This window comes from Clupea harengus, chromosome 21 (genome assembly GCF_900700415.2).
Source record: "Clupea harengus chromosome 21, Ch_v2.0.2, whole genome shotgun sequence".
NCBI classification, from domain to species: domain Eukaryota; kingdom Metazoa; phylum Chordata; class Actinopteri; order Clupeiformes; family Clupeidae; genus Clupea; species Clupea harengus.
Window position 1 is genome coordinate 7572863 of NC_045172.1, and position 13568 is coordinate 7586430.

Consider the following 13568-nt stretch of genomic DNA (forward strand, 5'->3'; position numbering starts at 1 on the left):
AGTTTTATTGTAATCAATAAGCTTCAATAAGGAAATGCCCATGGATCATCTCACTGTGTGAACATCCTGCAGGCCTTTTTTATAGGCCTCTATGCTCATGTGGCTATTTCTGTATGGCTGTTTGCCAAGGCCAATTTAAAATAATCTATCTAATATTATATAACTCCTAAATGTATTCCGGTGGGTGTAACCCCCCGGTGTGGGCCATTTTACTTGGGGCTCCTCAAGTAAATTCATCACTTTAACGGCTGTACACAGTTTTCTACAGCTGGTCAGCCTGTTCACTTCTCCTTATATGTGCTCTAAATAAGGCCTTTCATACTGATGAGTTAATCCATGTTCATCTAGTCATAGAAAAAATATCCTACTGCGTGCACAGCAAAACTAGGGGGGAGTCTACTGCTATATGTTACATGGTAAAAAGGCAAACAGTTGGCTTTTTGAGAATCCATAGGAAGATTAAAAGATGTGTAAAGAAAGTTTACAAAAGCGTTAATGTGTCCTGATAATGTCATTATTTATCTACCTTAATCACCTATGATCCATGATCTGAGGATCGATTGCTCTAGTCTCCGCCCACTAGTTTAAGGGAGATCGCGGTATTTTCCTCATTCCAGTAAAACCCATTGATGAGGAAACACCACTCTGACTCACTTCGTGATTACTTCTCCCCATTTTAGGTAATTGTCAGATATTTTCGATAGTTTCAACTGTCAAGTGTATGTAACAGATGTAGGGAATGAGTTTGGGCTGTAAACAACTATGTAGCTAACTGTATGATGACGTTTTCTGATGGCTTGTTGCGTTCGAGTGAGTGCGCACGTTAGCTTAATCACACTGAGGTATCGCCATTTTGTGAACACGAATGTGTATGAGGTTTCAGAATTATCTGTGTTTTACTCTCTTGCAGAACTGATGTGTATTTTGATAGTTGTTCAAGTAACAGTGGCTATATGTAATTGGTAAATGAAAGTACATTGAAATAAGTAATTATTTTAGCCATGTGATCTCAGTTGACTTAATGCAGGGAAATGGATTTGGTTAGCTTAATGTTAAAGAATACTTTGGAAATGGTTTAAAGCTAAATATAGAGTGAAGTGCTTGTTATTGCAGTGTTGAATATGCACTTTTGAGAAATGGTTCCAGTAAAATCCATTGATGAGGAAACACTACTCTGAATCACTTTGTGATTATTTCTACCTATTTCAGGGGTATAACATTTGAAGGCACCGCTGGGATAGCTCTTCAGATGCCCAGTGTCCACAACATGGCGGCTGAGTTCTGAGGCAGCGATTCCCCTACAAAACAACCCAGGCAGGCAGGCTACAACGGAGAGGATGCGGCAGTGAGGAGGGCTGAAAGCTGGTATTTGAGCACACGCTACCTGAGGCCAAAGAGTGATCATCAGGGGTAGGCTAGTTATCAAGCCAATCATGGCCAAGATCTCTCCAGTCCTACTAACAATGGCCACCTTAAAATAATTACAAGAGGAAGTAGTAGGGGGGGCTACATACTTTAAATAGAGACCATTTGCTGGACATTTGTGATTTTCTTAAAATATCAGGCGAAGAAAAGCAGACGTGAAGGAAGAAAAATGATCTGCCAGTGCAGCAAGATAATCACACTTGTTAATATTTCTTGAAACAAGAAAAAGAAATCCAGAAAATAAGACCGCTCAAAATCTCAATATAGGCCTGGACTACTTGTTTTGAGCATTCTTGTTAAGATTTTTGGACAAATTTGAATAAGATATTTATTATTTTTTTCAGTAAATAAAGGCTTGGATACAAACCAGGTTAAGGCAAATTTGCTCAAAATAAGTCGAGAGAGGATGAAAACAAGATGAAGATTCTTGTTTTAAGTACATTGAGAATCTCATATTAGTAGATAATTCTTATATAAGGAAGACTTGTTGAGAGAAATTATCCTGTTCCTGTCCCCACCAACTGACAAAAGCAGCTCAGACTTGCAGGGCGCAAATCTGCTTGCGACACCCGCAAATCTAAACCTGCCGGCATTTCTGAAAATTAACCTACCCCTTTCTCCACCCCATGTGGAAACTACGACACCTCCGAAATCGTGGCAGGATCCTCCGCCTTCTGGCTAAGCTCGAGCTGGTATGTAAATTTGTTGTGATTTTGCCTTACCTTCACAGCCTAGCCTTATGTAGTAGTTGCAATGAGATTCTCAATGATCTTTGTCAGAAGTAGCCTACTACTTTGCAATCCACATACCGTATTTTCCGCACTATAAGGCGCACTTAAAAGCCTTTAATTTAAAAAAAAAAAACGACACTGCGCCTTATAATCGGGAGCGCCTTGTATATGGATTAATTCTGGTTGTGCTTACTGACCTCGAAGCGATTTTGTGTAACTACAAAGCCGCACCGCTTGCAGCATTACGGCTACCGTAGTCAGGAGCGTTGCGAAGTAAGTGTGTGTGTAAAAGGACCCCAAAATGGCACCTGTCAAGAGACACGCGTACGACGCAGACTTCAAACTTAAGGCTATCAGTCACGCAGTAGAACATGGAAATAGAGCAGCTGCAAGAGAATTCCACATTAATGAATCAATGGTACGGAAGTGGAGGAAGCAAGAAGATGACCTGCGCCAGGTAAAGAAGACCACACAGAGTTTCCGAGGGAACAAAGCGAGATGGCCACAGTTAGAGGACAAAATTGAACAGTGGGTTATTGAACAGAGAGCAGCAGGTAGAAGCGTCTCTACAGTCTCTATTCGACTGAAGGCAACAGCGTTAGCACGGGACATGAACATCAATGACTTTCGAGGCGCTCCTTCTTGGTGCTTTCGTTTTATGAAAAGACGTAATCTCTCCATCCGCACACGAACTACCGTCTCGCAGCAACTGCCAAAAGATTACCAAGAAAAGCTGGCCAATTTCCGCGCATACTGCAAAAAAAAGATCACTGAAAAGAAGATTCGGCCAGAGCACATCACCAACATGGATGAGGTTCCCCTCACCTTTGATATCCCCGTGAACCGCACCGTGGAGAAAACAGGGACCAGAACGGTGTCTATACGCACCACAGGGAACGAGAAGTCATCCTTCACTGTAGTTCTCGGTTGCCAGGCTAATGGCCAGAAACTTTTACCCATGGTCATTTTCAAGAGGAAGACTTTGCCAAAAGAAAAGTTTCCAGCCGGCGTCATCATCAAAGCTAACCCGACGGGCTGGATGGACGAGGAAAAGATGAGTGAGTGGTTGAGAGAAATTTACGTCAAGAGACCGGATGGCTTTTTCCACAAATCTCCGTCCCTATTGATCTGCGACTCCATGTGCGCCCATCTCACCGATGGTGTCAAAAACAAAGTGAAGCAAACTAATTCGGAGCTTGCCATCATTCCGGGAGGATTAACTAAAGAACTCCAGCCGCTAGATATTGGTGTCAACAGGGCGTTCAAAGTTAAACTGCGAGCTGCGTGGGAGCAGTGGATGACAGAAGGCGAACACACATTCACCAAGACAGGGAGACAGCGCCGGGCGACTTACGCTACTATCTGCCAATGGATCGTGGATGCCTGGGCTAAGATATCAGTCTCAACTGTTGTCCGAGCTTTCACGAAGGCCGGAATCATCACTGAACTGCCAGGTAACAGCAACGACACTGACTCTGACTCGGATAATGACGAGAGGGATCCGGGCATGCTGGATGCCGTAATCGCCCAACTGTTAAACTCGGACACTGAAGATGAAGAATTTGAGGATTAGGAATGAACTGAAAAAGTTGTGTTGTATTTTGTATTTTACGTGTTATAACTGAACAATTTTGAGAGTTATTGCGAATACGCTAACGTTTGATTTAGCGGTATCAGACTTTTTTTTTTTACGTGTTACAACTGAACAAGGTTGGGAGTTATTGTGAATACGCTCATTAACGTTTGAACAATGTTGAGAGTTATTGTGAATACGCTAACGTTTGATTTAGCGGTATCAGACTTTTTTTTTTTTTACATGTTTCAACTAAACAAGTTTGGTAAAGTTTGACTGACTGACTGTTTTGTTTCGCTTAATGCGCCTTATAGTCTGGTGCGCTTTATGTATAAAAAAAGATCAAAAATAGACCATTAATTGACAGTGCGCCTTATAATCCAGGGCGCCCTATAGTGCGGAAAATACGGTACACACCATATGGAAATAAAACATGACAAATCTGTACATGTATGTCCCTATATTTCAATTAGTTTTAAGAATTATCCACTGAAATCATATGCATCTTCTGCTTGAATTCACACAGTAATAGGCCTACATTGACTGTACTTTTATACACATCTCTGTTGTAGTTAACTTTACCCTGATACAGGAATCAATTAGCAATGGAACACACAGGCATATTAATTGTTGTTACAAGCATGCATCAATTCTAATATACATCGGAAAAGACAATAAAAGACTACAAAACCTCAATGATACAACATTTTATTGATTAAATGACTTACATATTTATATATGTAATCTTCCCTCCCCCTCCCCACACACTCTGAGGGTCGACTTCAGAAACTACAGGGCCTTTGACATGCCCCGGCCCTCCGTTCACCGGGTAGTGCACAGGGTGAGTGCGAAGATCGCTGCGCTCCTGTACACAGTGGTCCGACATCCTACAGCAGAGGAACTCCCACGCCTGGGTATCCGCTTCGCCCGTCTTGCTGGAACAGCAGCCTTCAGCAGAGTGGTGGGGGCTATTGATGGCTGCCACGTCAGGGTGAAGCCCCCAGCAGAGGATGCTGCCTGTTATTTTAACAGGAAGCTGTTCCACTCCATCCAGCTGCAGGCCATCTGTGATGACCAATGCAAATTCCTGGATGTGTTTGTGGGGTACACAGGGTCAGTGCATGATGCCAGGGTCCTGAGGAACAGCCCCATCTATTACGAGCAGTCCTACCCTCCACCAGGCTACTGTATCCTTGGGGATGGTGGCTACCCCTGCCTGTCCCAATCTGCCTTATGACCCCTTTCAGGCAGCCTGTCCGCAACCACCTCCAAGCTCGCAACAACTGCTGCCTGTCAAAGGCGAGGTGCGTTGTGGAGAGGTCCTTCGGGATCCCGAAGACGCGATGGCAGGGTTTTTCCTGCATAGAGAAAATTTGGGCGCGCGCCTAAGCCGTTTTCCTGAGCGCCTACAACAAATCCCGAGCGCCTAAGGCAAAAAAAAAAGTGCGATAAAAAATAAATAAAAAAAAGCTGTCATTCATGGCGCAATTCAGCTTAATGGTGTTTTGAGCCCTCACCGTCGACTTCAAGGCAGCAGCTTGTCCCACCTCCCACCCCAATCATTGAAAAGAGGCTGCTCCAAGCTTGCCAGTTTAGAGAATACTTGGTTTGAATTTGAGATTTGAGCAAGCAACTTAATGTAGCTAGCTTTTAGCTGTTTTAAACCAAGGCACTTCAAAAATGTTGTTTACAACCTGCTTACAAATCTGGTTAAAACCACTAGTGAAGGTGTTTTAGAATAATATTAATGCCATATACAGTAACTGACTTTATGTTAACACCACTAATTCATGTTAGCTGTCTAATTATTTAGCGCAATGCTAGCATGCATCTACCGTAATTTGATTTTTAACCAAGGTAGCCTATTGTACTGCAAAATATTGATCGCAACCTGTTTACAAATCTGGTAAAAAAAAATAAAGGTGACCTGTTATTTATAGATATGAATTATTTCGCTCAGGTGGTGGGATGCGCCTTCATCACGCGTGCAATGCATGTTCGAATATGGTCTCAATAGTATGTTTCAAGTATAGGCTACAGCCGAAACCTCGTTCTGTTTTGATCAATAGTAATCGAGTTGATAAGCGTGTCTTCTTGTCTGAACAATACGCAACTGTGAGGTGCGCGAATGGACAGAGCGGCAAACTGCCAATCACTCAACTTGCGTATGGATCCTGACTACATCAGTCGGCGGTGATTTTGAGCATAACATTCCATTTTCAGTATTCATGGCTTTCAATGTATTACAATATCTGCTATGTTGAGGACCTACACAGGTGTAGGCTATTATTTGATTTGTTTACCCGTTTGAACGAGTACCAGTAGACCGCGGGTCCTCGGGAGAGGCAGACAACCGCATTGGTTTATCAATGAAAGCTCAGCTTGTTCGGAGGAGAGCGGATATATTTGTGTTGCATCTCGAATTAATATTATCATTGATAAACCGGTGCGGTTGTAAACTGTCGTTCCGCTGCGAGGGCCAGCCCGACGTGCACGAATACACCTGTGCAAATGAAATGTCCACTCAAAATGCTGACAAAAGTTTGATTTCCAACGCAGCCTCCATCGGTGGGCCAATAGAAGTTAAACACACTATTAAACATATTTGTGGACAGTTTTAATAATAAAAACAAAAATAATGGTATGTAGGTTTGTATAATAAAAATGAATAGTAATAATAGATAAACTTGATTTTCATAATTTGTGTGTTCCATTTCTGACCACTGGTTAGTTCTAGATTCTATTGATATACATTTCAGTAGTTTGCATATATATGTAGAGAGGTAAACCTTAATAATCTTTGAACCATACATGATAGCACCATGGGGCTTGGACTATTGTCAATCTATTTGAATCTAAAGTGGAAGCAAAATGATTTCCTGAAGCATATCCTCATTATTTATGAAATGGTAAAATGTAAGCTACCAGGTGACATGGTAACACAGATTGCACGCAATTTTTTTTTTGGAGCACCGAAGACCCATTTTGACCCAGGAAAAACCCTGGATGGCGGTCGATCTTCTTGAAGGCTCTGGAGGTGAATGTAAAGTTTGTGCCAGAGGTCATTGTGTGCTGCACTGTGCTCCACAACATCTGCCTGACCAACGGTGACCTGCTGGAGACCATCATTTTTAAAAGGTCGTGTCCGAACCCAAGAAAGAATTTCGGAAGATGGAAGAAATCGAAGAGCTGTTAGCTGAAGATGTTTGGAAAAACGAACATCTATATAACCCATCGCTAAAAGAGTATAAAGATACTCAGATGGCGATTAACTCCTGGAGGGAGATATCGCTGAACGTCGGTCTGAGGGGGGAGGACTGCTCCAAGATGTGGAGGAAACTTCGGGACAAATTTTTCCGTGCCAAAAAGTCAATGAGGAGTAGCAGTGGCGATGGAGGGGAGAAGAAAGTCCCTGCGATTTACCATCTCCTATCGTGGTTGGGGCCACATATAAAACACCGGATGACCTCGTCCAATTACGAAAGGGTAAATATAAAGTTCTTGGTTTTTGAACAGCCTCTGAGTGTTCGAGCTAGTATGCTAGCACTGTAATCAGAGTGGTAGAAAGGCACAAAGGACAAGGCTGTGGGAGGAGAACCAGCAGGAAAAGGCGAGGTTGAATGCTCTTGGAGAGAGCATGACTGCTCTCCTTCAAGAAAAGGAAGAGGATGAGGACACTAGGTTTGCCGCTACTGTGGTTGATGTGCTGAGGCACATGCCGCCAGAGACTAGGCATGAAGGCAGGCGCACCGTGTACGTGGCGGCGGTCGACGTATTGCTCAAAGCATTGACCGCCAGACAAAATGTAAATGAATGCCCCTTGTAAATGGTTCGCTACTTTGTATTACATTTACATTTAGTCATTTAGCAGACGCTTTTATCCAAAGCGACTTACATATGTGCGACTTACAATGTATACACATTTTACATTTACACTGATGGCACACTGCACATCAGGAGCAATTAGGGGTTCAGTGTCTTGCTCAAGGACGCTTCGACAGGGAATCGAACTAGCAACCTGCTGATTACTAAACGACTTCTCTACCTACTGTACCACTGTCGCCCCGTATTGTTTGGCACTGGTTTTTACTTTTATATTTAGCATCTTTATTGTACTTTTTGCACGGTTTCTACTTTTATTATTTGCATCTTTTCTTGTACTTTTCTTGTCTGTTATAAAAAGTTGGTTGGTTGTGAAACAGGATTTTTTCAAATCTATTTACACTGCGAAGTACAGGTGATCCAGGGTCAAGACAGAAGACAAAAGCCAGCTATCGGGTTCTAATTAGCTCTAGCTCAGAAAACAAAAGCCAGGAACCATGGCTGAAATTCACCTAAATGTAACAGGTAAGATCACCAGGTCGTTATCAGGTCATCTGTGGTCAAGTGCCACAGGACCGCTCCCTCTTGGGTCAAAGAGTTGCATCAAATCATTTCTCACACCTATAGCAGCTAAATTCTCCCCCTTCACTCCCCCCACCCATATCCGTAAGTCTGAAATGAGGCTGAAATCCCCCCCAACCCCTAAAATCACTCAGGACTCTGTAACAAAACTGTCTTTTAAAACTGCACTTTTATCACTTACGTTTACCATAACCACTTTACTGTTCTACTTGCACTGCTAATGTAGCAAATACATCTTACAGGATGTTTTTTTGCTGCCACTTGCTTACCAAATTGCCTCTCTTGCACTACCATAACCTCACTTTAAAAAAACGTATGCTGCTGTACGTGTATGTTTATATCTATATGTAGGAAATGTCTCGTCTTATCTGTTGTGCCTGTGCACTTTATATGTTTCACCGTGGGAGAGTGGGAAACATCCTATCAATTCCTTTGTATGTCTTGACATGCTAAGTAATTGACAATAAAGCTACTTTGGCTTTTGTTTAAGTGTTCATACAGACTGCTTTTATAAAATACAGGACTGATCATATGCCTAAAGACACTATGCTGCTTCTTTGCACTTTGTATTTAGTTTCCTAGTATTATTTGAATAGCATGTGTTTGGCACCTTGTTTGTATGCAAAGTCAAGATAAAATAACACAACAAATAGGTATAGAAACAGTTTTTTTTTTTTTTATTAACAATTCCTTAAGTCAGCGTATAAGGTAAGATCATCAGGGGGGGAAGTGTGCCACGGGACACTATTTCATACTGCCATTGAACCGCTCCCCCAGGCGTCTGGAAGAACTGCATCATGTCGTTCCTCACAACCTGGGCAGCTCTGGTGGAACGGCTCCTGGAGATCTGTGGTGTCTGTGATAGATTGAGGTCGCCAGCCACCACTCTGCACCACTAACCAGGCGTTACCGATCCTCCTGACTCTGCATCAGAGTAACCGTCTGGTATATAGCGGCCCCCAGATGACACATCCGCACAGGCCAGGAAATTGTGTAAAACAACACAGGCCTTGACAACATCAACAGCTTTGCCTGGCTGGAACTCCATTGTCCTGCCCAGAATCCTCCAACGTGCTGCCAAGATGCCAAAGGCATTTTCGATGACCCTCCTGGCTCTGGAGAGTCTGTAATTGAAAATCTGCTTTTCCCTGCTCAGATTCGCCTCTGATGACAAAACAAAAAACATGCGGTGTTACTGAATATAACACGGTGGCACCACAGTCATAGAGAAGATACTACGTTCTGTCATATCTATGCAATTCATTCTTATGGTTTGTGACAGATACCGAGCATCGCCATCAGGACAATAGAATGACTGTTTATAATTGAAGTAGTCACTCCCGGCATGAGGTGTAGCCTTGATGGTAACGTGCTTCCCATCGAGGCTTCCGACACAGTTTGGGAAGTTCCACATTTGCCAAAAATCCTCTGCTATTGCTTCCCACTTGCGGGTTGAAGGACAGGGCAGGTATTCTGGCTGCAGAGCTTTCCACAATGCCTTGCATACCTCGGACACAATGCTGGACACAGTGCAGGAAGCCAGTTTGTAGCTTGTCGCTACAGCCTGCTGGCTTCCACCAGAGGCTAAAACTCTTAACGTCACAGCCAGTCTCTGGGCGACATCAATTGGCATGCTGTGTGTGCGACGATGCAGTATGTGAGGTCGCACACGACGAAGAAGGTCATCAAACCTGTATGACGACATTCGAAAATACTGGAAGTGCATTTCTTCGTCCATATCCCTCAGAGGTAGTACAAGTGATGCATATTCGCCCATCTTCAACCTCGATTGATTCAATGGACGCACATTCCATCTCCGTCTCCCTCTTTGAGCAAGCAGTTCTTCTCGTCTCCTAATCCTCCTTCTCAATATGATAATTTGCTCTTCAATGTTAATCAGTTGCATCTTCCAGACCCTCCAGGAAGTTGCGATGTTGCGATCGCACCAATTCACGCGAATTCAACGATTCCCCGCGAATTCAGTGCGACGTTGCAATTTTAACACATCACCGCAACTTTCCCGCAAATTTGACAAATTATTGTCGTCTCCCACAACTTTCTCCCTTCCGCTACACCAAGGGCAGAAATTCTGCCCTGTGGACACGGTGCAGACACTAGCAGAGTTCTAATCCGTTGTAAACAATGAGAATGGCTACACCAGACATGGATATTGAACACAGCCCATGTCCACACTGAAGATTCCGAAATAGATCTGGCTTCAATTTTTTATAATTTTCCGCAAGATGTGCGTGGCCCTTTTTACATAGAGTCTGGTAATATATCTATGAAATGTAATGAACATTATTTATTTTGCTGTGAATAATGAAGGAAGCAATAAATCCGATTATTTCCCAAACCCTCGAGAGCTGTTGCCATGGAGATTTAACATTACTTTTGGATTGAAGATAAGGTAGCAGCTAGTGTAAAAGAATGGATTACTTGAAATTGGACAACTTTAAATTAATATATGAAATTGAACAACATAAACACCTGTACGGATCAAATAAATCAACAAGGATAGCAAAACAGATTGATAAGCATAGAATGAGAACGGCAGAAACGCAGGCAGGACGTCAGGTGACGAAACAGATCAAAGTGACACAGGCTGTTTTTTTCTTTTCGTTTTATGTGAAGGCTGAGATATTCATAACATTTTATTCAGTCTTACTTGTGGTCCTTTTGTAATACCAACAGGTGCACTTCGTTGTGGATAAGTAAATCCTATGTACTGTTCCCCCTACGTGTTTAGCATAACATAGCATAACTAGCTATGTTTCTAGATAACTGTCTAACAGCTGTTGCCATTCCCACGAGACGAACATTTGAATGATGTCAAAGTAAAAGTCTGTTACTATACTGTGTTCGTTTCCATAACAACAATTCAAGCAATATACATTTTCTGACCTAAATAAGCAGAGGGCAGAACAGCCTATTATGCTACATTTTTGTAGTCCTGATAATCTTTAGTTTGGCATGTTGGTAAGGTTATTTAGAGGACCATTTCTCAATGTTTTTTTTTTTTAAAGAATGTTTCTTTATTAATTCTTTATTTTTCAACAAATAACTCAATTATAATTACAAAGGGGGAAATTCGCAACTTTTATCGCAACTTTCACTTGCTCCCGCAATTTCATCGCAACAAACACCTAAAAAACACCGCAACTTGTTGGAAAAGCCCCTGCGAAATCAGTAATTTTAGGCCGCAACTATCACAAAAAAGGCCCGCGAAATCCTGGGGGGACTGATCTTCCTCAACTGTCTTCGACTCCAGGTTGCCATCGTTCAGTGAGTGTGTTGACAACAAGCCAACGACTTCCACGCCCACAGATTGCATGGGATAGTCGACTTCTCTAAGGTCGTCTTCGTTCGTTGCTCCACCTACTGTTCTGGCGTTGAATCGCTTTGCAACACGCACAACCCTTGCGGAACCTTAAGGAACTATAAACCAAAACGAGTCCCTCTGCAACTGCGCGGCCAGCTGTAGTTGTAGTTGCAGAGGTGTAAATTGCCCTTAAGACTGAATACTATGTTATGAATGTCTCAGCCTTCACACATAACGAAAAAAAAACAGCCTGTGTCACTGATCTGTCTGTCTGACGTCCTTCCTGCGTTTCTGCCGTTCTCATTTTATGCTCATCAATCTGTTTTGCTATCCTTGTTGATTTATTTTATCCGTATAGGTGTTTATGTTGTTCAATTTCATATATTAATTTAAAGTTGTCCAATTTCAAGTTATCCATTCTTCAACACTAGCTGCTACCTTATCTTCAAACAGAGAGTAATGTTAAATCTCCATGGCAACAGCTCTCAGGGGTTTGAGAAATAATTGGATTCATTGCTTCCTTCATTATTAACAGCAAAATATATAATTTTCATTACATTTCATAGATGTATTACCAGACTATTTAAAAAGGGCCACGCACACCTTGCAGAAAATTATAAAAATTGAAGCCAGATCTATTTCTGAATTCTCAGAGGACATGGGCTGCGTTCCGTTTCCACGTCTGGTGTAGCCATTCTCATTGTTTACAACGGATTATAACTCTGCTGGTGTCTGCAGGGCAGAATTTCCGCCCTTGGTGTAGCCGCGGAAGGGAGAAAGTTGTGGGAGACGACAATGATTTGTCAAATTTGCAGGAAAGTTGGGGTAATGTGTTAAAATTGCAACTTCGCGGGGAATCGTTGAATTCGCGTGAATTGGTGCGATCGCAACATCGCGAAATCCTGGAGGGTCTGAAGTTTGAGCTCCTAACAGCCCGCCCATTAGCAAATGACAGCTACTCATAAGGGTATGGTAATTCAGTGATCACTACTGACTTCCTAGAAAAGTCAAACAGGCCTCAGCCCCCTAAGGGTTAAGTGTTAAACAGACATGTACATAAATCTGAAGTAACCAGGCTTTATTCATTTTTAAGCCAAACTTTTCTATAAGGGTGAGGAGGCGCTCCTCTCTCTCCGCTCCTCTCTGGTGGCTGCCTCCCGGTCTCTCTGAGAAGATTAAATCGCCTCCTCTCTTTCCACCATCTCCCGGTGGCGACTCTCTTCCCTCTCCAGGGCCTCCCTATATCGCCGCTCTTCTTTTTCAGCAGCCTCTCTTGCCTCTCTCACCCTGGCCTCCTCTGCTGCTCCTCCATCTCCTTCCACACCTCGGTGAACTGCCTGTCATTATCTTTAATGAGCTCGGCAACCTCCACAGTGTCTACCCTCCTTCTTTTCGGGGTTGACACTGTGGAGGAAGCTCCACCTCACATTTGTGACTACAGGGAGGGGTGTCACCACACGGGGGGGATCCCTGCCACTTCCCGGCTGGAGGAGGCAAAGAGGACAGGCTGAGTCACAGACGGCCTGGCCCCCAGTGCCTCATCCATAAGGGAATACCACTTCCAAGAAGCGGCAGTGACCCCACCCCCCTCTGCTGACACCCGTCCGGGCTTTCTTGAGCTCCTGCGGATGAAAAGACAGCTAAAAGAAAGAAATGCTGGCAATATATATATATTGCCAGCAGGTATACATTTATGCTAAGAAATGGATTCCATTTTTACCATACTGGAGTTGCACATCATTGCACCTTCAACTGGTCTGGTAATTGGTTATTGAACTGAAGGCTGACCATAACATTACTTTACACAACTTGAGCACATTACATAGATGTGACTGTACGCATGGCGACCGTCACGGCAGTAATCTACTGCCTCCATTGACAAACATGTAAACAGGTGCAAATATTTTCCTTTATGTGTTGCATCTGTTATCTGGTTCATATATCGTTTTTATGTTGGGTAACCCGATCATTCATCATCCAAACTTCCGTGATTCTTGCGTGCGCTTTCCACAACCATTACACCTCTACAGTTTAAATACATTTGTACCCATCGTTTAAATAACTACACTATACTATGTCATTTGTTAAATGTTCCGTTTATTTTGTTTAAAAT

At 42.9% G+C, this 13568-nt stretch overlaps 1 protein-coding gene across 1 annotated transcript; it reads left to right on the forward strand.

Annotated features, from left to right (window-relative positions):
• The first annotated feature begins 1166 nt into the window (after positions 1–1166).
• LOC122128589 (protein ALP1-like) lies at positions 1167–5138 on the forward strand. Its single transcript, XM_042702875.1, has 2 exons — positions 1167–2117; positions 4504–5138. Exon 2 carries the CDS (start codon positions 4535–4537, stop codon positions 4964–4966), a length of 432 nt encoding a protein of 143 aa, XP_042558809.1. The 5' UTR covers positions 1167–2117; positions 4504–4534; the 3' UTR covers positions 4967–5138.
• The last annotated feature ends 8430 nt before the right edge of the window (positions 5139–13568 follow it).

Bases quoted from the DNA above. Each gene is read 5' to 3' on its own strand.
- LOC122128589 (XM_042702875.1), top strand. From the start codon at position 4,535: ATGCCCCGGCCCTCCGTTCACCGGGTAGTGCACAGGGTGAGTGCGAAG.